Raw genomic sequence first — 24701 nt, 5'->3', positions numbered from 1 at the left:
AACTGGAAAAGAGTTTTAAAAGTGCTGAAACAGAGCTGAAGCGCCAAATGTCATCCAATGGTCTTAAAGCGTTGACTCCGCTAAAGTATAGGTACCATATTATTTTGTCAAAAGTAGAGTTTCAACAGAGACGCCATGAACATTTATCAAAACAACAAAAAGTAAAGTATGATTTGATAAAAAAAAACAAATGTTCAATAATATGCAAGCATCACTTATTTTAGTAGTAATGACTTTATTCAGTTAAAAAAATCAGCATATTGAACATATTTACTTCTGTATATAAACTGGTCTATTGCACTTATGAAAAAGCAAAAAGGAAATACCACCACAGGCATAACATTGGTAACAGTTTGAGCATTTATGTTGTTTACATAATGAGTTTAATTTAGAACCTTGTTTTATAGGCCAGTTCACATTACACAGCACAATCTGAGGTTTTATTCACAGGTATAGAATATCTGAGACATTGATCAGTCCAAAAAAAAAAAATATTACACAGGCATCATAAACTTTGGTCACTCTCAAAGGAATAATCAGGTTTAGGGATGTTATCTGCAGTCTAAAAGAACACTTCACCACCTCATCAGCAGTTACCTTTCTCGTTTGCTCCCAAAACTACTTAGAAATTCTGATTGGCAATTTTCAGCCATATATTCACAGCAGAAAAGAACACAGGATGCATATTGCTCCTTACATTTAGTTTATAGTTTCAAGAGCACATCTGGATACTGTATCTTAAGATCACTGGTCATTTGTTAGTATCGGTGAAGTGCATTTAATCCATGTTAAAAGTCCAAATGCCATTCAGCAGCAATTATCCAACATTTACTTGGTCTGAAAATAAAAATGCAATAAAAAAAAAGCAACAACAACAACTCTTTCAGTCAATCAAAGAGCTATGGCCATATGAACCAGGGCAAACATCAGTGTTCACACAGTATAGCAGTGACTGTTATGTGTTTGTTTGGTGTGCTGTACAGTAGTTTTTTGTTTGCAATAAATCCAGTACTTTCAAGGTAAAAACAATTTAATAAAAAAATCTGGTTCCAGATAACGGAACTGCATTAATACATTGAAGTGTTTGGGTTAATGCTTGTCTTTGTCTCTTTGACCTTTCTTCTCTTTCTCATCCTGTTGTGCTGTGACGAGTTTCTTGATGAGAACAGACAGAACATTATCCAGAGGGTCCATCACCCCTCTCTGCAGCCACGTGGGAATGGTAGTCCTGGCATGATTGAATCCCAGCTTCTGCAAAACGTAGTCCACCCCTACTGGATCAATCTTACGACCTGTCCATGAGATCAACCTGCAAAGTTCATGTTACATCAATTCATTACTGGACATTAAACAAAAGATGATATATGCAAATTCTGATTCATACCAAGTATGAAAATAACATATTGCTAATAGAAAAAAGTACTATACATACTTTATTATATTAGTCAATCCTTTTTTAATGGCTGATTTTTTTTGAGGGACCCATGCATATCTGTGATTTGTGTTGAGGTTAAGTGAATCGGGTATTTTACCGTAATGTGGGCTCCAGATGCCAGGTGTTACAGAGGAACTCTCTCCAGTCCACTGTGGTGAAGTTCACCATCTGCTCTTTTACCTTCTCTGATGAGTTCTCATCCCATTGTGCTGTAGGGCTCTTCTGACCAGGCCGAGATGCAAACAGAGCTGTAGATTCAATTAGTAAAAAAAGTGTTAGTAAATTAAATTTGGATTTCTTTCTGGTTTTCTTGAAATTCGTGTTTTCAGTGCTCATGCTGTTGAATCTCACCTTTCTCCTTCTCTTTTAGGTATGCTGACACCAGGTCATGCAGGAAAATTATGAGCTCTGCATCCATGGTGACACATATGTGATCGGTGAACTCAGTCACCATGCTGCACTCCACTTTGGGCTTACTGCTGGCATCTACAACACACAACTCCGAGTCAGCACTCAATTTCGTCACAATATACAAGCTCATCACAGGCATCTATAACCGCTTCTCCAGCATTGGGCCAAACGGTTCAGAGCACAGTGAGGAAAGGTTCTAGTAGCATATCCACTTGAGAATGGTTCGGCACGACAAGATTACAAACTTGGGAATTTTTAACGTTCTGTGTGTTCGTTTCCGGTAGCATGCATAACTGTAATGAGCAATAGGGAGAACAAACAGACCCAATAGCCGAGGAACCGTTCAAAGGATTAATTGACAAATTAATAAGTTCAGATTCATGGAATCCTCTGTAGAAGCTTAGTGAAAAGCAGAGCAATGCCAGCAGGGTAGGAAAATGTTACTCCCGACATGCGGGCAGAGATGAGGTATCCTCCGTGGAAGACCAGCTGACACACAGGAAAACTGGAAGGCAACCACATACCTGACATGCAGGCAACCAATAGATACATGAGACAGGAATAACTAGGGAGAGAAAGTGAGGTTAGTCCTCAACATCAAACAATAATGCTAAAACACTCAGTCAACACTGAGCAACATTAAACATTTAACTACATTTAACAATCCAGACGAGGACATGACACACGAGGGGATTAATATAGGCATGAACAAAGAAGGAGCAGGTGCCGCTCGTAGATTAAAGTTGGCATGATCGGTATTGCATTGAAACAATCAGCATTCCCATGGAAATGCTGATTCCGCATGCCAGTGGCACTTGAAAAATATGAGTGCAAAAACTTCAACACACTTGGAACAAAACAAACAGGGAATGATGATGCCACGGTCCTCGTCAGACAAAACACAACCTGACAAGGTGACAGGTCTGTGACATCACCAGAGAGTGCATGGCGGTAACTCACGCATGGCGGTAACCAACATCCGGATCCATGCCATGCAAGAATGTACACAAAACACGAGACAGACAGGGGACGATGATACCACGGTCCTCGTCAGACAAAACACAACCTGACAAGGTGACAGGACCGTGACAATAACCCCTCACCAAATGATGGTAAACTGTTCACCATTTTCTCTTTGCTCTCGTTTTTGCTACATGTCACATGTCTATCCTGTGCTTTAGCAGAGTATATACCAGGTGAAAAAAAAATCCTAAAAACTGGACTATGTGATCATTCTCCATAGCTCACTTGCTCCAATGTTTACCTCAAGCAATCACCAAATTACATATTTGTTACATACATTCAAGCACCAGTGGAAAAAGAAACTGTAATCATGCCAACTGGCCCAGATTAGTACAGAAGGGCACGATTTCGAAATGAGATCTGTTCAGCCCAATCGTGGAAAAGCGGCTTAGGTTACTGAACAATAGGCAACCAGAAACATACTTAATGCAACAAGTCAAATTAAATGGAAAATTGTCAGTTTGTCTGTACCGCTAAGAGAGGGTTCTTCTGGGTCTTGCACATGGATGGATTTGAATTGGATCTGCATTTTGGGAAGTGCGAAAATGGTCTCAGTTTCATGGTTGTAGCTGGAAGAGCCTCTAAAGCCACTCAGAAGACTGGAGCTCTTTGCAGCGGCTCCGCTCTCAGAGTTAATCGCATCCACATTCCGCAATAAGTTCAGCTCTAACAAGAGAGAGAAATAGTTTTATATTAAAAGCAACAAGGAATAGTAACCTCTAAATATTGTATCCCTATCACATGCATTCTTAGTGGAGAATGCCATTCCATAATGCACTGTGACAAAGAAAAATCTAAAACCAAGATAGCAGGCAATGTGAGAGAAGTAACCCAATATGTGTGTGTGTGTGTGCTATGTATTCTTATGCTTAGTACCATGCTGATAGCTTAATATAATAATGGTAAACTCTATGAAATCAATTGTGAGTCAAATGTCCCCTGCACTTTTTGTGCAGAGCGCTTGACACACAGATTTGCTATCTTTCTAGAGTGTTCTAAATTACTTCCCTCTCAGTTCTCTTTCAGTTGAGATGATACCTTTGAGTAGCTGCCTATGTAAGCAATAGACACAAGACTAGCACACAACATTTTGTAAAAGAGCTAGCATGCACATTTACCTTCGTTCCTCATGGCAGTGACATAGCTGAACCATTCTTTGACTGTAGCCACCCCATGCGGATGGTTTTCATGTCGACGCCGGGTAATCTTGGTGATTGTTGCCATTGGGCTCTCCAGAGCACCGCAAGGCTTGGTTACCATGGTATTATGCCCTAGGTGAAAGTCAAGGGTCTGAACAATGTACGTAGAGTCATCACTGGAGCCTAGACAAAGAACAGAAACTTTTTAGTTGAAATGTATAGATTCAGAGAATACCACCAAGGAGGGAAAGAAGAAGGAGAGTAAGAAGGGAAAGGAAGACGATAAAAAGGAATGAAAGAGAGAAGAAAGGAAGGAACAAGAGAAGGAAGGAATGAAGAAGAGAAGAATGGAAGAGAATAAAAGGAGAAGGAAGTATGGACAAAAGCGAGTGAGAGGGGAAGGAAGGAAGAAAGGCAGACAATAAGAAGGCAAGGAAGAGTGTAAAAAGGGAAGGAAGAGATAAGAAGGAAAGGAAGGAAGCAATAGAGTAAGAAGGGAAGGAATGAAGGGAGTCAGAAGGGAAGGAAGAGAAAGGAGGGAAAGGAAGCAATAGAGTAAGAATGGAAAGAATGAAGGGTGTAAGAAGGGAAGGAAGAGATAAGAGGGAAAGGAAGGAAGCAATAGAGTAAGAAGGGAAGCAATGAAGGGAAAAAGAAGGGAAGGAAGACAATAAGGATGTAAGAAAGGAAGGAAGAGTGCAAGGAAGACAATAAAAGTGGAAGGAAGAGTACAAGGGAAGGAAGGAAAGAAGGAATGTAGGAAGAAAAGAAGGAAGAAGAGAAGGACAGATGGAAGAGAATTAAAGAAGGCAGCAAAGAATACGAGAAGAAAGAAGAGAAGGAAGTAAGAGAATAAAAGGAGAAGGAAACGAGGACAAAAGAGAGTAAGAGGGGAAGGAAGGAAGGAAGATAATAAGAAGGCAAGGAAGGAAGGAAGATAATAAGAAGGCAAGGAAGAGTATAAGAAGGGAAGGAAGCAAGGATAAAAGAGAGTAAGAGGGGAAGAAAGGAAAGAATATAATAAAAAGGCAAGGAAGAGTGTAAGAAGGGAAGGGATGCAGGGAAGGGAAAGGAGGAAGAGAATAAGAGGTGAAAGAAGGAATAGAGTAAGAAGGGAAGGAAGGCAGGAAGGAAGAGGGTGAATAGATGGATTAAAGCTAGCACTGTGCTTGTACCATCCTCCCAGATCTTCTGTGCTTCAGTCCAGAAGGTGATGTTTGGCTCTTCCAGGTGAAACAGCACCCAGGACTTGGAACGGAAGTTAGGCCCGTGGAAACAAGTCAGCATCATATGGTTACCATGGAGACTCATTGAACCACCAAGCTGCACAGCATCCTCTGGGAGGGGCATCTGGAACAGGGAAATGTGGCATCCTGCCACCATCTTCAACACATTGGGCCAATGCCTGTGATGAGCTGCATCCATGTCTTTGAAGACAAATTTTACACTTGTAATAAGTGTCTGTAATGTAATTTCAGCTACAGTACTGTAATGTTAATATATAGGTGCAAGTGATCTATTGTGATATATATACAAATGGAACTTAAATGGACATAAAAGCACTAACAGAGTTCAGCTGCTCCTTTGTCCATGTTGATGACTGGGGTTTTGGGAGGCATGTATGGCACAGGGCCCCAGGTGGACAGTGCCCGCTTGCTGGTGTCAAACTGCTGTGTAAAGAACTCCTGCAACTTCATGCCAATCTTTATCAGGTCAGGGGTGGTGGAGCATGAGATGATCACCTGAAATATGTCCCACTGCAGGTCTCCATGCACGAAGATCTCACTAGAGAAAATGCAGATCAGAGAAAGAAGGTTATGGTAGTGCTTGTCTCTTAATGTTTCATCCAACTTACTGTGATTTGAGCTTACTTACCTCTTCTCAGACAGACTGGCCTCTGTGGTGCACAGGTTCACCTTCCACTCGTCTTGCAGTTGTAGGTCAGCATTACTGAAGACGCCCATTAATATGCTGGAGTCCATATATTCCACCCGGGCCTCAGTGGAGCCCATAGTGATCTGGATCTTATGACTTGGCTGATGATTTGGATGTTCTGAAATGTGGGCTAGACGAACAATCAGTTATCAAACACTGAAAAGGATGCCCTATAGATTCCCACACACAAAATCTCAGACTCATATGGCACCCCCACAGTCAGTTCACTGACTGTCTGATGCATATTGCACACAAAAATGACAAGAGCTGTCTGAAATCGCCTGTTCCAATCTGATTTTACAGTGCAATGCAACTTCAGGGAGAAAAGATTCACAAGATTTTTTATCAGTCCACCGGAAAACAAAGTTGTGTTCACAAAGTACTGAGCAGTGTTAAGAATGAAATGATCACTGAATTATCCAAAAGGAGTATTGTTTAAGGAACTCAGTATTAAGCTCTCAGTAAGCATTACTTTTGGACAAACAGAAATTCAGATTACAGAGCATACAGACATTTTTTCCATTGTTTTTAGTACAACAATTCACAGAGACTGGCACACCATTATTTGAATTAATGTTTTAATGCTGTTCTATTACTGTTGTATAATCTATTTTGGATAAACCCACCCTTAAACTGCACATGAAAACAAAACGGTCAGACAGTCTCTTCCATGGTGGTTCTTAGCCAGAATAAACTGAAATCAGGACCAGACTTCATTCCATCAGTCAAAAGTCTAGTTAGTTACACAAGAGTACACACATACCATCACTCACAGAAAATAAGTGTACTTACAGACCATCTCCAGGGTGTTGACTTCAATGTTGCCACCCACCACTCCACCTTTAGAATCCAGTTTGGAGCGGCCCAGTCCAATAGACATGCTGATCTCACGATCTCTGTTACTGCCTACTGACAGACGACCTTGACTCTTTAACCCACTTGTCGTCCAACTGTTTAGAAGACAAATGCACATAAATAGACACATAAAACAGAGATATTATGCATGTTAACAGTTAAACCAACAGTGTGGTGAGATTAAGTGCCATTTCTCATACGTATTGTTGCCCATAACGTTACTCATGTTCATCTGGACGTTAAGTTGTTTAAGATTGATGGCGAACACCACCAGCGTCTCCCATGGCGATCCCTGCTGCGCCGCTGCTTTTCCATTGCGGAATGACGGGGTAGAGGTCTTGGTCACTGTCTCTGAGAAACATAATTTATTTAATATGTAAGGAAGGTTTCGCCACAGAGTTGTAATGTAAACATATTCTGTATATGTGCTGTGCTACAGAGTGTGCTGATGTGTACCTCTGCAAGGTGCTGCGGAGTCAGACACATTTCGGGACCGTCCCGTGGCAGGAGACTTAAGGTGTGCGTGGCTTGTTGTGGAATCATTGAAGATGGAGGAAGAGGGGTGTTGATTGGCCTGTCCTTCCCATGTCCTCCAGTATGCTTTATGGCTGGACTCAGGAGACAGGTGTTGGGTGAAGCTCTCCACTGAGTCCGGTGTGGCAGGACCTGAGGCTACACACACATTTCATAGCAGTTATCATCAATTTATTTAGAGCACTCATCTAAAGATGCAAGATAATGGAACACAGGTGAGCAGACATGTTAAAATATATGTAGTTTATGTATAACCTGGTAAGTTAATGGTCTGGTCTCCAAGAAACAATCTCCTGGCAATGCTTCGGCGGTACCAAGCTTGTGGGAAGGCAAGAATCTCACTCAGACGTCTCATGTCATACTTAAAGGATGCAGAACCGATATCACACACCGCTAGAAAAACAAATCCATGTATTTACAAGAGAGACTGATAATCAGTTTGACCAATATTTTTTAGAGATATTCAAACTTTTCTACTTAGTTTTTTACAGATGAATGGCAAAAGCTTATACATGCATTTGCATTTGCATTTGCATTTATGCATTTGGCAGACACTTTTATCCAAAGCGACTTACAGTGCAATTATTACAGGGACAATCCCCCCGGAGCAACTTGGAGTTAAGTGTCTTGCTCAAGGACACAATGGTGGTGGCCGTGAGGTTAGAACCTGTGACCTTCTGATTAACAGCCCTGTGCTTTAGCCACTACGCCACCACCACTCCAAGATTATAGCAAATCTTGTAAAATATTCTAGTTAGTCATAATCGACTTTGTTCATCAACAATAATAATGTTATTGCTATAATTATTATTCAATATGAATTATCTATTTTTTAATTGTTGTTATCTAATTATTATTTATTGTGTCAAAAAACTGAAATACAACTATAAACATGGTGTCAGTTGATCTCTATTAACAAGACACTTCTGATATTACAAAGCTCAGTCATAGTGTTATGATTTAGTAACTGACAAATAAAGGTCTGCATTTGGTCCAATTAGTTAACTTGCGGCACGGAATAACATTTCGGAGTTAAAGTTGGGAGCGATGACTTCATTGAAATATTGAAGACGCAGCACAATTTCAGCACTGATTGCGCCTGCTAAAATAGATTGCAGGTGGTTAGTGAATAAGACGCAGGTATTTGCGGTGATGTACCACGTGAAAAAGTGCCACAACTGTCTAGTGAATTCCCCCCACAGTGTTTCTGGAAGTGCTATTCAGTTTTGTGTTCCGCTTCTTAATTTACATCAAGAAACGTGCAGCGTTAACAATGCAGTGCAATTTGCGAACAAATGACTCCTATGAGCCGGTTCTTTGTAGAGAATACAATGTTTTATTAAATCACATCCAATGGGGGCACCAGGTATACATTATACAGTGAAGCGTCTTTTTTATTTAATGTGTATTGAGTAAAATTTTTAGGATCATTTTCTTCAGGTGTAAATAAGGTGCAGACCGCTGCTGAATCGGCGCAAAAACAGCACCGTCACATGGCACCAGATTCTTTTCGGAGCGATGTTGAGTATTAGTTGAGGATTTAAAAAATATATATATTTTTAAATACGGCTGTGGCGTATTTCCATTCACAAGTACAAATCTTTGAAACGATGTTTTAATAAAAAATTATTACTCCAGAGAAAAAAATGATATATATATAAAACATTCTGAGGATTGAATGTAGATCGTTGGAGGATTCAGTTCGGTTTCATTCCTACTGACCGCCAGAGGCAGTGTTAAGCACTAATGGATAATCACAGTGCCAGAAAGATAGGCCGAGAAAATATAACAAAATCATGTTGTGACATAAACCTAGCAAGAATATAATCCACAGTAGCTCGGTACTCGGTACTTTATTTTTCTTGAGTGCATATTCTTTAATTTTCTTATTGTTAGTGCTGGAAATATACTGCACTTCACGGTACTATTTGGTGGCTGGTTTCTGTCTAAGGTAACGGTTACCCCATAACCAATATTATTTAATGAATCGTCTGCCATTACATGGTCATTTCCAGTGATAACTTATGCGGCCATATGGTGCTATCCGAGGGCCGGTTATTTCATTCTTATGTTTCTCTGGCTTACTTGTTGTTCACAACTTACAATTTTCGGTTCTATCTGAAGATATAATTGATAGTCCAAGTTTTTATTGATTATATCTTGGCTGTCTGATTCCCTACGGTCCTAACCGAGGACGTGCAGTAATCGGCTGTCTCATGGCTCACAGCTCCATTGTCATCGGCTTCCCGCAAAGTTGTAAGCTGTGTCCGAACACGCTTCTCCCTGATGACGGACAGGATCGCTGCCCATCGCGTTTAAGAATCCAGCATTTAAGAGAAGCTTGGACAGATTGGAAGTTTGCACTTTAGTATGCTGCTAATAAGTTAGATCCTTGCTCGCCTGTTAGCCTCGCACAGCATGATTCAGCCCCATGGAGCGCTCATAAGCGCCATGTGTCGGCAGCGGCTGGTGCTCCGCAAGCAAAGAAGAAATCTTTTCCACAAACCGACAATTCTGAGCATTTGCTCTCGAAGGCTGTCTCTAATCTCTCATCTGAAATGGCAGAAATTAAATGTCTTCAAGCTCTCCAACCTTCAGCGTTACCTGCGTCCTCTGGGAACATGCCAGTGAAAGTCTTCCAGCCTCCACATAATATTGATTTGGATGTTCCTTCCATGAGTGCCTCCAATTCACATTTTCATGACGAGGAGTTGGTTGATGCAGTTATAAATCCTACTTATCAGGAAGTTTTTTCCAGCCTGTCGGTTACAGGTGGCTCGAGCAGGGGTTTGCCTCATTCACCCGGGATGGGCCAGTCCTCTGTGGATGACACTTTGACGGTGCTTCAGATGGAGGTGGCACGTTTGGGCCTGGACAAGTCGCCTGTCCAACCCATTCAGGCTAATGTGTTTTTCAAGCAAACATCAGATACAAATGCATTTGCCATGCCACCATGTATAGACTTTGATTCAGATTTCCAATGTGCCTAAAAGGAGAGCAAAGACGGCCCATAACCTAGCTTCAATGTCTGAGGCTGAACTCCATAGGTGTGGGGCGGGCTCCGGAAATTGAACATATATTCAATATTCTCTGCTGTTCCGACACCAGCCCCCACGTTTTCAAGAATTCTTCCAAAAGTTGTCAAAGGCATAGCCTGTTCTATGGCTCTTGCTCTGGAAATGTGTTCATTGTTAGAGAAAGGAGCAATAGAAAAGGCTCTTCCCCTCAATCAGAGGGAAGGTTTTTACTCCACATACTTCCTCGATCCAAAAAAAGACAGCGGGTTATGTCCTGTTCTGGATTTACGATGTCTAAACGTGTTCCTAAAGTCTTTTCCTTACCGCGTGTTGCGCCAACATTTTTCGGTCCGTAATGAAAGGAGACTGGTTTGTAAGTGTAGATTTAAAAGATGCTTACTTTCATGTTCAAAGTCCTACAGTTCGGTCTGTATCTGGCTCCCCGTGTTTTTCCAAGATGCATGAGTGCAGCCCCGTCTCCTCTTTGGTCCAAAGGCATGAGGATTCTGCCCTATTTGGACGATTGGTTGCTTTATTCCACAATGAAACTGCATGCTCTACGTGACTTTAGGTTTGCTCCACCTGTGGCCCTTAAAGAGATGGAACAACGGTTTACGGCTAAATCCGTCAAGACATCATCATCGTATGATCATTGTCTCCCATTCTTGCGACCGTGCACTGCAACCTTGGAACCGGTTAGCGTTTTTGATAGCTGGGGTGCCCATGGGAGTGGTTCTTTCTCGCCGGGAAGTGGTCACAACCGATGCTTCGCTGACGGGTTGGGGGGGCAACATGGAACCAGAGGGGTATTGGTGGCCGTTGGTCACAAATAGAGGCCTTGGATCATATTAACATTTTAGAATTGAAGGCAGTGTTTCTAGCACTGCAACATTTCTTAGCAGCCCTTGTAGGCCGCCATGTGTTTGTCCGATTGGACAACACATAGACAGTTTTTCATCTGAAACATCCGGGTGGCACCAGGTCTCTTAAGTCTTTGCAACTGACTCGACACATCCTCTTAAGGTCTCAGTACCGACTGGCATCATTGAGAGTGGTTCATCTGCCAGGATCAAACAATCGGGTGGTAGACGCTATATCCAAGTATCTACTACAGCCGGTAGAATGGAGGATTCACCCGGATGTTGTACAGTTGATCTGGCGAGGAAGAGGTAGATTTGTTTGCATCGGAAATTATGAGTCACTGCCGTTGGTGGTTTGAGAGGACTGAAAAGTCAAGTCTATTGGTACAGAATGCCTGTTGTATGTATTCCCACCTTTTCCACTGTTGTGGGAGACGCTACACAGAATATCCCAATGCAAGTGCAGGGTACTTCTAGTGGTGCCTCAATGGCCGGCCAGACCATGGTTCCCTTTCCTTCGGAGTCTGTTAGAGGGTGAGCCGTGGCAGCTTCCCAACAGGAGAGATCTCCTCTCCCAGATGGACAGGTGCATTTAGCATCCGGATCCGGTTTGAATTCAGCTTTGGGTTTGGTCGCTGGGGCCAACCCACTTCTAACAGATTGTGGTCCGGCGGTAGTCTTTAATGTGGATAATGCCAGAGCTGCTTCAATGTGACAGATTTACGCTGCTCGTCAGAGAATATTCTCTTCATGTTGTGGAGCTCAGGGAATTGATCTGTTTCACTGTACTGTGCCAAAGGTCTTGAGTTTTTTTCAACACTTATTGGACAACAATAAAGTGGCTTCTACTTTAAAGGTGTATGTCACTGCCATATCTACACATCATGCCCCAACTGATGGTTCTTCTGTTGGGTCTCATAATCTTGTTTGCAATTTTCTGTAGGGGACAAGGCGCTTAAAGCCGGTTAGAGGGACTCTTTTTCCTTTGTGGGACTTGCCACTTGTCTTAGACTTTTTTAGCGCATCGCCATTCGAACCTATGGGTGAGGCAGATATTAAGTGGGTGTCTTTAAAGACAGCATTCCTGTTAGCTGTTACTTCTTCAAAACGAGCAAGTGAGATCCATGCATTCTCTATGAGTGATTTGTATTTGTGGTGGTTGCCAGAGGATTCAGTGGTCATTCTTTGTCTTAATCCAACCTTTCTTCCAAAAGTACTGTTACCACAATTTGTGAATCAATCTATTAATCTGGCTGTTTTTCATCTGCCCTAATCTCCATCCAATGTGGTTATGAGAGATAATCTCCTGTGCCCGTACATGCTTTAAAGTCTTATGTTAATTATACCGCGTCGTTGGGACAGACAGATCAGGCGGTGTGCATAAGGGTGCGCCTTTGTCTAAGCAGAGAGTGTTGCGCTGGATTGTATAAGTGATAAAATTGGCATATGATAAGGCTCAAATACCCTTACCAGAAGGTGTTACTTGCCATTCTACTAGGGCGGTCTCTTTATCTTCGGCTGCGTTTCCTTTGCAGAGATCTGTGTTGCTGCTACATTTACTTCTCCATGTACATTTGCACGGTTCTACAAGTTAAATGTAGCTGCTTCTTATGGTGTGAGTTCTGCAGTTCTTCTGGAGCAACCATGATGACTTCAGGTGGGTGGCATTCCTCATGACTGTGTTAGTATGTGTCATCCATTAGTATTTAACACTGCCTCTGGCGGTCAGCAGGAATGAAATGGAATGTTAGTTACGTATGTAACTGTGGTTCTGTGAATTCCGGATGACCGCCAGAGTCCTTTGTCATTCGGAATGTGTGAGAAAGCATTCTGAGACTACTGTGGATTATATTCTTGCTCGGTCTACATCACGAAGTGACTTTGTTGTTATATTTTCTTGATCTATCTAGCTGGCAATGCGATTATCCATTAGTGCTTAACACTGCCTCTGGCGGTCATCCGGAATTCACAGAACCACACAGTTACATACGTAACTAGTTTTTCATCCGTCAAGCATCCCCTTGTGGAAAGAAAGCATTGTGTCTCACAGAAAACAGGTAGTGGCTGACAACATTTGCAATTTTGGTCAGTTCCTCACATAAAGCTGTTGTATGACTTTTGAACACATGGAACATAGCTCATGGGTCAGATGAACTACTTTTTAGGGTTCTAATTAGTCACCTTTGTTGCAAAGCAAAGTGCATTTTAAGGCTGCACACATGACTTGAGTTGTAATAAGGTATTTTATAAAAATAAATTAAATGAATAAATATAATATGCCTGTTTTTATTTCAAATTAAAATCTATTTTAAAATGTTCTTTGATGAATGGCATCTATTGCATAGTCTTTGAAAAACAAATAAGAATGTGCTTGAAAAGTCCTTGAAAGTCCTTGAATTTCACTTTGAAGCATCTGTACGAACCCTGGAACAATAACAGAAAAATAAAACATCCTTTGTGTACACTTGCTGTCTATTTGAATGGCTTTTGCTCTATATGGAAAACATATGTGGGGTTGCTGGAACGGGAGCAGTCGGCAAGAAAATCACTACGGGCAGAGAGTGGGTGAACATGGACTCAAATTCAACAGAAGCGTTCGGGTGCGGGAGAAAAAATTGCAGGAGCAGGATGAAAAAAACAGTCCCGCACAGACCTCTACTGACAACTACAACCTGAATGCCACAAAAGGACATTGCTAAATACAGGTGTAAATGGGGTTCAAAACGTTTTGTGATAGGATCACAAAAAACACATTCGGAGGTTGTCAAAAATGCATGTGACCACATCCCATTTGAGATGTTAACACTAATGCATCCTCATGCAGACAGCAGTTTCGTGCAACCCCTCACCTGTCAATTAACTGCTGCGCTACATCAAAAGTTTAAACTTTGCCGGTTATGCACAGCTTACATAAATAAACATCCGATTGGAACATTTGAAAAAGAGTACACATACATGCACAAGAGTTTCACAGAACTTCTTCAGTGTCTGACCTCAACATGTCATGACACAGATGAGAAGCACAAACATCTGAAGCTCAGCTAACCGGGAATTCTGCTCGAAATGTTGTGTTTGCAACTGCATTATTCTTGCTTTCTTTGTCTTTTATTACTTTTTTGGTTTATTATCATGCAGTAGCACACTGACATAGTGATTGTTATACACTCACCTAAAGGATTATTAGGAACACCATACTAATACTGTGTTTGACCCCCTTTCACCTTCAGAACTGCCTTAATTCTACGTGGCATTGATTCAACAAGGTGCTGAAAGCATTCTTTAGAAATGTTGGCCCATATTGATAGGATAGCATCTTGCAGTTGATGAAGATTTGTGGGATGCACATCCAGGGCACGAAGCTCCCGTTCCACCACATCCCAAAGATGCTCTGTTGGGTTGAGATCTGGTGACTGTGGGGGCCATTTTAGTACAGTGAACTCATTGTCATGTTCAAGAAACCAATTTGAAATGATTCGAGCTTTGTGACATGGTGCATTATCCTGCTGGAAGTAGCCATCAGAGGATGGGTACATGGTGGCCATAAAGGGATGGACATGGTCAGAAACAATGCTCAGGTAGGCCGTGGCATTTAAACGATGCCCAATTGGCACTAAGGGGCCTAAAGTGTGCCAAGAAAACATCCCCCACACCATTACACTACCACCACCAGCCTGCACAGTGGTAACAAGGCATGATGGATCCATGTTCTCATTCTGTTTACGCCAAATTCTGACTCTACCATCTGAATGTCTCAACAGAAATCGAGACTCATCAGACCAGGCAACATTTTTCCAGTCTTCAACTGTCCAATTTTGGTGAGCTCTTGCAAATTGTAGCCTCTTTTTCCTATTTGTAGTGGAGATGAGTGGTACCCGGTGGGGTCTTCTGCTGTTGTAGCCCATCCGCCTCAAGGTTGTGCGTGTTGTGGCTTCACAAATGCTTTGCTGCATACCTCGGTTGTAACGAGTGGTTATTTCAGGCAAAGTTGCTCTTCTATCAGCTTGAATCAGTCGGCCCATTCTCCTCTGACCTCTAGCATCAACAAGGCATTTTCAGCCCACAGGACTGCCGCGATACTGGATGTTTTTCCTTTTCACACCATTCTTTGTAAACCCTAGAAATGGTTGTGCGTGAAAATCCCAGTAACTGAGCAGATTGTGAAATACTCAGACCGGCCCGTCTGGCACCAACAACCATGCCACGCTCAAAATTGCTTAAATCACCTTTCTTTCCCATTCTGACATTCAGTTTGCAGTTCAGGAGATTGTCTTGACCGGGACCACACTCCTAAATGCATTGAAGCAACTGCCATGTGATTGGTTGATTAGATAATTGCATTAATGAGAAATTGAACAGGTGTTCCTAATAATCCTTTAGGTGAGTGTATGTCGTCATGAATTCTGAGACCCTACCCTCAAAATCCAAACACAAGTGATCACTGGAAACACTTAAAAGCAACCAGATGTAAACGGCAATGTGTCTCACCTGACCACATGTAATCAGATCACCCAAAACGCATGTGAAAATTGGGTCTCAATTATTTAATTCAATTTATGTATAATATTATTAAACAAAATGTTTGATACAGTGAAATCTTTAGTAAAGGCTAATATAGATAACTTTATTTTGGATTCCTTACCGGAGATATTGATAAGTGTTGTGTCCATCTTCCCACCCTTGCTGGTAGTAAAGGTGTCAATAAATGCTGGACATCCAGCCCGTCTCATCCTGGAAAGACTGACTTTCACAAACTCCAAGTTGATGGAGAGAGAGTCTTTCCTGCCAGTTACTGAAGTTGCCTCCTCATCCACAGCTCCTACAAACAAAGTAACCTCTATCTTATAATGATCATCAATATCAATAACTGTACTGTTCAAAGCTGTTAACGTGCAACTTTCACAATGGCAATACATTTTCAAAACTTTTCTGAGTAATGTCCCTGCATGAATCTATTACCCAGTGGTCCTGGTCCAGGTGGGAGGCCAGTGACTGCAGACTTTTGCTTGCCGGCTCCATAAGGATGAAACACATAAAGTGAAAAATCAGACATGCAGGCAGTGAAACTCAGACCTGACGAGTTCATCAGAGGGCCTGTTAAATCTGATTGGCTGCTGTGATGGCAACTCCGCCCCAATGGACTGCCTAACCCTGTGGATGGGCCTGTGGAATGTAAGAAATTACATCCATAAAAAGGTATGCAAATGTCAGCCCAGAACAAATTCTTTACCATTTTGAATAAAACAAATCTCATGATCACTGGATTATTTTTATTCCAGTAAATTCATTACACACTCAAGGGAACATTTATCATAAACTAACATAAATCAACATAAGAGAAGTATTGGCAGTAAAGTATATTTATACCTTTGCTACCAGACACTCTGTTGGCATTGTGAACTGATGGAGGTGTGAAAGAGGGTCTGTGTTGGCCATCAGCTGGATGGGTGGAACTGGTGGGCTCTAGCTCACCCCTATTAGATGAGAAAACCAGGTCCAGAGAGGGAAGTTTCAGCATGCACTCCACTCGAGACACAGGCAGACAACTGAACCGAATCTGAGATGGCTGAGAAAAAAAGCAGATTAATCTACTGCTCCGAAACAGTCCTCACATGATTACGCCAATAATATTACCAAAACAAAAAAGTCTTCTAAAAGGCATAAGATTGTTTTGGTGAAAAATCTGTGGTTAAAACTTAAAATGACTGGCAATTTGCGGAAGCACATTTACGTGAATTGTGTTTTGGCACTGCTCTTCTGCGTGGATGAATCTCATGATTTGATCTTACCTGGACATCACCTGTCATAACTGGGATAAACTTAGATCCTATTTTCATGTTATATGATTAAACATTTAAAACTGAAATATTACTTCTTTGATTAAGATTAGAAACACTCTTATTCACATATTTTGAATTAATGAATGAATTTTACACTTATAGCGCTCGCCAAATGGATAACAAATATACATCTATCCAGACTGCAGTGATGCTGTCCTGAACTGTGTGACAGTGACTGATAACTGAACAGCATAGTTTCTCCAGTCAGAACACGTGACAGCCGGTTCTTCTTTTCTGCGTTTACGGATATGACATAATGATGCACGGATGAAAGACATAAGCCAGAGATTTCACACCAAATCCAACCTGACAGCTCAAAATACAAATCATTTTATATGCTTACCGAAATAAATCAGGGTAAGGAAGGACATTGCTTTGAACACTGATTGTTTATGTACTCGATTTTACTTTTTGTCATTGATATTGCAGTGTTGGTCATCTGTAAGGTGCTTCTCTTAACTTTCAGAGCAACACAACATGTCTGTACTCTTGAAATAATGCTAAAGTAAATGTGTACCTGCACCCTGACATAAACCACCACATCCACAGGGAAGGAAGAGTACGGAGATGTAGAAGAAGATACAAGAGACACCTGAGACTCTACAGAATCATCTTCCTCAGGTACATTCAGGGCTACACAAACACAAAATATATTAAAGAAAATGTAAACAACGCTACATAGAAACACCTCACAACTTGTTTGTTATAGTTCAAATAGTAGTGATAAATGAAACATTTTATACCATCCACACACATGCCCACACTTACTTGTGTAGTTCCTGTCAACTGGTGGGATGGGAATGGTCTCCAGAGTTTTTTCCAGGAAGTCCAGCAGACATGGGCTGATGACCATTTCCTCTGGCAGTGTTTGCAGGGCAACCCATGCATAGAGCTTTGCTGTCTTCCCCCCTGCACTCGGCTTACCTTTAGCTGCTCACACAAACACAGTTATGCAAATTAGGGAAGTCTCTCTTTGCTGACTGCAAAAAAAATGCAAGAAAAGCTAAAAAATCCATATGCCACATAAAGTATCTTCAGAATGCATGCAATGTGTATGAAGCATATCAGAGCAGCTGTAATACCAAAGGGTTGTTTCATTAATTATATTCATTTAGCTTTTTATATTTTTAGTAGACACCCTTTGTCTCTGGCTCTGCACACTCTGGCCATTTTTTCAAACTGCATGAGGTCTCCACCTGTGATGCTTTTTAAACAGCATTGAAGGAGTTACCATGTATGCTGGCCACTTGCTTTTCATTCCCTATCTGGTCCAACTCATCCATTTCTAAATAGTTCTTACATGGGTACTAATTTACAACTAGTTTCAAGCATTTGAACAAATCATTTTAAATTAAGAGCTTTTTATGATTCTAAGTATATAAAATTAGTGCGTCTCCAAACTTCTGACTAGTAGTGATACCTGTGTTACATTTTCTAATTGTTTCAGTAGACTTTAGCAAAGTACAGGTTTGTTCAAATATAATAATAAAATAAAATAAAGCTGATTTCGGAAGTGTGGGCCATACTCCAGAGAGACATAAGGCTGAGAGCATACAAGCAGTCAGCGGGTGAGCAGACAGAAAAAGAGCATGTACCTGGAGGGGGAGGTGGGGAGAGGAGTGCCTTAGTCTTGCCAAGGCCTGAGGCTGGCGGTGCAGGTGCATCTCTCATACCAAACAGCTTGGACTCTTTGGACAGGGTTCTGGGAAGGGAGGAGCCACGAGAGGCATTGGGCGATTCGGTTTTCAGCGTTTTAGAGTTGTAGTGTAGCTGTAAAAGAGATGGAGACAGTGAGAGATTTAGAAAAAGAGATTTAGTGCAATCAGCAAGAACAAACTGAATATGGTTTACAAAATGTAAAAAAGTAAGCCGGCGGTACACTGTGTGTCCATGCTTGTTGCTTGTCAGATTGTACAATATATGACCCCAATGAGGTATTTTGGTACAAGCCAACAGCAGACTGTGTGAAAACATTTGCTGAAATTGTTTTTAAAGTCAGATATATATTTAGCTGGACTTTGCAACAATTGACAGTGTTGACTAGTTGACACATTCAGATTAGAAATCAACCTATGTATCAGTTTTACCGATTCATCTGCGTTGATCGTTGCTTGGAACTATTGGTTATCTGCTAAATTAAACACTGATAGTTGCTGATAGATTTTATTCCTTTGTGTTCCTCTATAGAGACTGTATTTACACCATTACTGTTTATAGACTAATGCATAATTATTCATATGAGATGTTATGAAGCATAACTATTATTGAATGTTTATTTATATAAACTTCCTTGATTATTGAGCTCATGATGACTTTGACTGACTGTGTCCTTAGAGAAAAGGAAAAAACACCGGACTAGTATGACAAGCGATTGGTGATATTGAAGAATGATGATCTACTGTTGATGAATTACAGCTCATATATTATGTATCAGCTCATGTGACAATGTTTATTTTATAGTGTTCATATTTTAATACATTGCAGATTATTGTAAATGTGCATGTGTTGTTTCCCTTGTGTGTTTATGTAAGATGGTAGCACAGAGTCCCAAGTATATTTTGGGCCTGTTAATAGTTATTGTTTCACAGGGCGAATTCCAGCATTGATCAGCATGGCAATTGATGATATGTTCAGTTTGATAAAAATCATGATACAAGCTTGTCTATATGATAGATAGTAAATGACACCACATAGCACTTTTGGGCTCTTAGGGTGCTTAAGAGAAACAGGCAAAACAAAATTAGATCGGACAGCTATTTCCAGTTAAAGCCGCTCGTAACCGGCAAAGTTTAAACTCTTGTTTTAGCGCAGTGGTTGATTGACATGTTGGGGGGTGGGGGGGGGGGTTCTTCACTGCTGTCCGGAACACATTCAGGACGGATGTTTACACCTCAAATGCAATGCGGTCACATGTGTTTTTGACTACATCTGATTGTGTATTTTGTGATCTGATCCTTGGGCTCCTGGCCTGAAGGAAAGGAGGGAGGAGTATGGCAAGGAGGAGGGCGGGGCTGGGCTGTGATGACGCACGCCTGGCCCCTAATCAGGCTAATTAAGCCATCAAGAGGGATAAAGGCCAACAGAGACGGCTGTTCTGGAGAGAGAGAGAGCTACAGGCAGCTGCAGGGTGTTTATATTTGTGTCTTTTTAATTAAATATAATTTTTACTGTTCAGCCAGTGCCTGCCTCCTTTCCCATCCTTAACCTTGTTACAAGGTATAAACGGTGTCTCAGACTAAGATTAAGAATAAACTAAGGCACATAATTAGTCAAGTAATCCAAGTTATCCAAAACTCTCTGTTTTGCTTTCCCATGAAAGAAATCCTTTACGATCTTTGAATTTTATCTCGGTTTCTCTCTCAAATAACTTTTGCATGTTTCGAAAATCCTACAGTTTGCACCTGACTTTTCAAGACATAAGAAAAAATGCATATATGTGTAGATCATAGTTCTACAGTAAGGCTGCAGACCTTAACGTCCACTCCAGGGATGTAGAAGACAGTGGTCTTGATGTTACTGCTCTTGCTCTGCAGAGAGGTGGGCACTCTCTTAGCACTCAGCAGATGAGAGCTGGAGGAAAAACTGGGCTGCATTTTTTGCTTCTTAGGTGGAAAGTCCTGATCCACACTCGTGGAGTTCCGCTCACAACTCCTAAAAAACATGAGAGAGTGACACTTCAAAGGCCTGATCAAAATTATACCCAGGTCAACATGAAATAACAAATTTTACTTCCGTAGAGTGACATATTGACAAGTGAAACAGGATTTTCAGTGAGAAAATCAAATGTAGGGTGGGACTTGATCGGATCATGAAAAGTTGTTTGAAGGGGAAGAGATAAAAAATAAGATGGTATGGTGATTGTTTGGAATAACATGCGCCACTGAATCGTTCAGAAACTGCATACCAAAAAAACATATTTGAAGGCCAGAGAAGTAAATGTTTTATTAAATGCAGTACATACTCTGACAGTAGAAGGATTCGGATGCAGCCAGTGTGTATGGCCTTATATCTGTAATGTGCATCTTTACCTCCGCAGTGCGAGGTCTTTATGCTGTCTTCGCTGGGTGCTGGGGTGTAGCACACACTTGCCGCTGTCAATCTCAACTCGTATATCCAGCTCAAAATCAATGTTTCGTTCAGTGGGTGGGGCTACTCCTGCACACTGAGGGGGTGTGGCTTGCCAACGCTCGCTGAATAATGCACTCAGTCCAGATGACTTCCTTTGAGAACCCCTGGGAATAACAAATACCCAATCTGTCAGTTCTTAGGAGAATGTACATTTTTTTAGAAGAGTGTCTTCCTCTGAATGCATACAAATATTTTCCAACAAATAGTCAGTAAAAGGAGGCAATTAACCTTCAGAAAATGTTGACCGTCAACCTCAAGAGGTAAAACTTAAACTTGAGTCATTTTATTTTCTATTCTTTTTATATGAGGTTTGCCATTTTTGCAACCCTGTAACCAATATATGGGACTAAATAAATCAAGTCAAGTCAATTTTATTTATATAGCGCCTTTCACAACACACATCGTTTCAAAGCAGCTTTACAGAATATTAGCATTAACAGACTATAAGAACTGTAATGTCTATAAAGTCGATTAATCATCATTGTGTAATTTAGATAATACTAAATATACTAAAAATACTTCTATATTGATGTCTAAATACAGTTTACAAACCAGATTTGTGTGATTTGTAATTTGTAAACTATAAACATCAAACTTAAATAGGCAATTTATACAATTTAAACAGAAGTAAAACGTAATAAAGTATTTAAAATATAATAATAATAAAGCTACAACAGAATGGCAGGTAGCAGGTATACAAAGTAGCAGGGTTCAAAACTGGAGACCAAATGTTGGGTATCATTTTTTCATAAGGTTATTTTTCCCATAAATTAAAGTTAAAAATGTAAATATATTTTTTTTAAATTAAAAATATTTTTAAATAAAAAAAAATGTATATGTAACACTGGGTATTATTGTATTGTACAGTATTGGGTAACACTGTTGAATGATTGAGCTTGACAAAATCAGGCTGCAGTCAACTATGACTGGGTATTGATACAGATTTCCTGATTCGATTCCAATTTGCAAGCTCTTTATTCTATTTAATTCTGATTTTGTATGGCTATATTTCATTTACAGACCTCTCAGATCATTTGGATCAAGTCAGTTAGAAATACAGATGGTTCACTCGACAGCATTTAGCTATTATTCCACCCGCAGCTGGAACCTGCTTCCAGAAGAGGTCAGATGTGCTCCAACAGTAGTCACATTCAAGTCTAGAATGAAATCTGTTCAGCTATGCATTTCTTCACTGAGCACTGTGCTGCACTCACTGATTGCACTGCATCATTTTATTTCTATATTCTTTTTTATTAATTTAAAGAATTTGTACTTTTTTTATATAATTTTTTCTTGTTCTTAAACGGTTTAAAAAAACAATTATGTTGTATTCTCTTTATAATAATTAATATAATATTTTTTATGTAAAACACTTTGAATTGCTGTTGTGTATTAAATGTTTTATAAAAATAAACTTGCCTTATAATGTCCACAATATTTTTTCAGTAGTTTTTCATAATTTTATTTTAACTCCTCACCTTTTAGCTTTTAAAGTTTTACATAAAACACAATAAATATGATGTCTTGAAATGTAACATTTTACTAAATGTTTGTTTACTAAACAAACATAAACTGCTTGATTATCCTGATTAGGGGCCAGCCGTGCATCATCATGGCCCGGCCCCGCCCTCTTCCTTGCCACACACCTGGTATTAAGATGCACTTTGGGTGATCCGATCACATCTGGTAAGCGCTAAATACAGGTCTAAGAGGGTCCAACTAAATGTTATGGTTAAGTGCTAATAACAAGTAAGGACTCGTTAAGTGTTGTTTTAGTGCATGTTTGTTATGCGTAATTAGAAATGAATGTTTATTGTATAACTGCCAAACAATTCTCAATTCATTCAAAGCATCTGAATGCGGGTTACCGGAAACGCAAGCCCATTCAAATAAATGTGTACAATTCTGCGTACCAAAGCTCAAGTTTGGTGAAATCTGAACTGTAATCTGCATGACAAGAGGAAGCGAGACCAAAAGACGATCAAAACGTCACACACTGACCTCTTGGCTCAATTCAAAGAATACATATTCAAAGCTGTGTGTTTTCATTGCTGCTGGAAAGTGAGTAGACAACATTTTTTAAATAATATTATTTGTTAAGTGTTATTTACTAAATCCAGAAGCTCACCCCATGACTTCATATCCTGGTCTGTTGCATTGTCTGAAAAACATGCATGCTCAGTCAAGTGTGACCACCCCTTTAGTCACATAGTGCAAAATATGGCCATATATGCAAGTAATTAAGTCGCGTTGTCAAGGTTTTATGTATTTAAACCTAGCTACTTTTCATGCTAGGTTAATTTGAAGTTAGATAATTGTTCTCACAACAAAAAAAATTGGAATTGTGCATGTAATGTTTAAAAAGAGAGAAAGACATGGGTCATCAAAGTGTAACCAATTCAACAAAAATGGCGTGCATGGCATACGGATTGTTTGTGTGCAACTCACCCTGGTCTGCGGTAGCAGCTGTGCGGCCTCTCTCTGTCAAACTCGTCATCTTTATCTGATTCCTCTGACGATGTTGAGGACAGGTCATCACGATGACTGAAGTCAGGCTGGAAGGGAACGGTTGGTGAGAAGATAGCAGGTGTGCCAGGTGCACTGGACACTGTGCGTGATGGGTAATTGGCAGGATCATCACTGATGACAGACAGCAGGTCCATCTCTGTCTCCTCCGGGAACTTCAACAGCCAGTGAGAGCCAACAGTCAGAACATCTAGCCATCTATTCATTTGTTTATCTCTCCTATATTATTTATGTGAATTTAACCAAAGTGAATCTCATGAAAACATCATGCCTGTTACATTTCACACCAAAAATCAAATGATACAAATTTAATTAATAATAATAATAATAAATAAATTTTGCATAAAGAAAATGATGCCTATTTTAGGAAAATTTTTTGCAGTTTGACTTTATATTTTCATAACAATTAAGCACATTTTCTCCCCAAATTCTCAATACTGTAATGCATCCTGACGTTTAAGCCCCTTTCTAAATTCCTGTTATTCAAAATGATTCATTTAATTTAGCATAAATTAAATGCAGAACAACAAATTCTACCATGATCTATAAACACTTCAATCTTTTTTATTTTATTTTACAGTAATGAGGAAATTGTAATTTGTTTTCTGCAGTAGGGATAATGATAATTTGGAAGGGAATGGGTGCTTAACTGTCATGAAAATAATGTCAAAAAAATCTTAGGGATAGTTCACAGAAAAATTTACATTCTGTCATAATTTACTCACTCTCTTGTTGTTTAAAAATGTAGGGACACAAAAGGACATGTTAGGCAGAAAGTTGCATCAGTCAACATTCACATTCATTGCATCTTTTTTCCATACAATGAAAGTGAATGGTGACTTGAGACTACCATTTTGCCTTTTGTGTTCCACAGAAGTAATTTACAGTATCTCACAAAAGCGAGTACACCCCTCACATTTCTGTAAATATTTGATTATATCTTTTCATGTGACAACACTGAAGAAATGACACTTTGCTACATTGTAATGTAGTGAGTGTAC

At 40.2% G+C, this 24701-nt stretch overlaps 1 protein-coding gene across 1 annotated transcript in view; it reads right to left on the bottom strand.

The window, feature by feature from the left end:
• Positions 1-226: 226 nt before the first annotated feature.
• Positions 227-24701, bottom strand: part of LOC127617742 (transmembrane protein KIAA1109 homolog) — a 78486-nt gene continuing 54011 nt past the window's right edge. The window contains exons 66-87 of the mRNA XM_052089827.1: positions 23623-23855; positions 21325-21342; positions 21075-21266; positions 20517-20697; positions 18642-18816; positions 17815-17979; positions 17564-17679; positions 16574-16772; positions 16166-16357; positions 15849-16025; positions 7588-7725; positions 7255-7470; positions 6999-7149; positions 6736-6893; positions 5884-6073; positions 5576-5793; positions 5184-5435; positions 3988-4191; positions 3341-3535; positions 1787-1921; positions 1533-1683; positions 227-1309 (exon numbers count right to left, since the gene is read on the bottom strand). Of these exons, the coding sequence (XP_051945787.1) occupies positions 1090-1309; positions 1533-1683; positions 1787-1921; positions 3341-3535; positions 3988-4191; positions 5184-5435; positions 5576-5793; positions 5884-6073; positions 6736-6893; positions 6999-7149; positions 7255-7470; positions 7588-7725; positions 15849-16025; positions 16166-16357; positions 16574-16772; positions 17564-17679; positions 17815-17979; positions 18642-18816; positions 20517-20697; positions 21075-21266; positions 21325-21342; positions 23623-23855 (3876 nt within the window). The 3' untranslated portion in view covers positions 227-1089. The remainder of the gene's footprint in view (positions 1310-1532; positions 1684-1786; positions 1922-3340; positions 3536-3987; positions 4192-5183; positions 5436-5575; positions 5794-5883; positions 6074-6735; positions 6894-6998; positions 7150-7254; positions 7471-7587; positions 7726-15848; positions 16026-16165; positions 16358-16573; positions 16773-17563; positions 17680-17814; positions 17980-18641; positions 18817-20516; positions 20698-21074; positions 21267-21324; positions 21343-23622; positions 23856-24701) is intronic.

This window comes from Xyrauchen texanus, chromosome 24 (assembly GCF_025860055.1).
Source record: "Xyrauchen texanus isolate HMW12.3.18 chromosome 24, RBS_HiC_50CHRs, whole genome shotgun sequence".
NCBI classification, from domain to species: Eukaryota; Metazoa; Chordata; class Actinopteri; order Cypriniformes; family Catostomidae; genus Xyrauchen; species Xyrauchen texanus.
The sequence above is the reverse complement of the archived record's forward strand: the minus strand, read 5'-3'. Positions and strand labels throughout refer to the sequence as shown.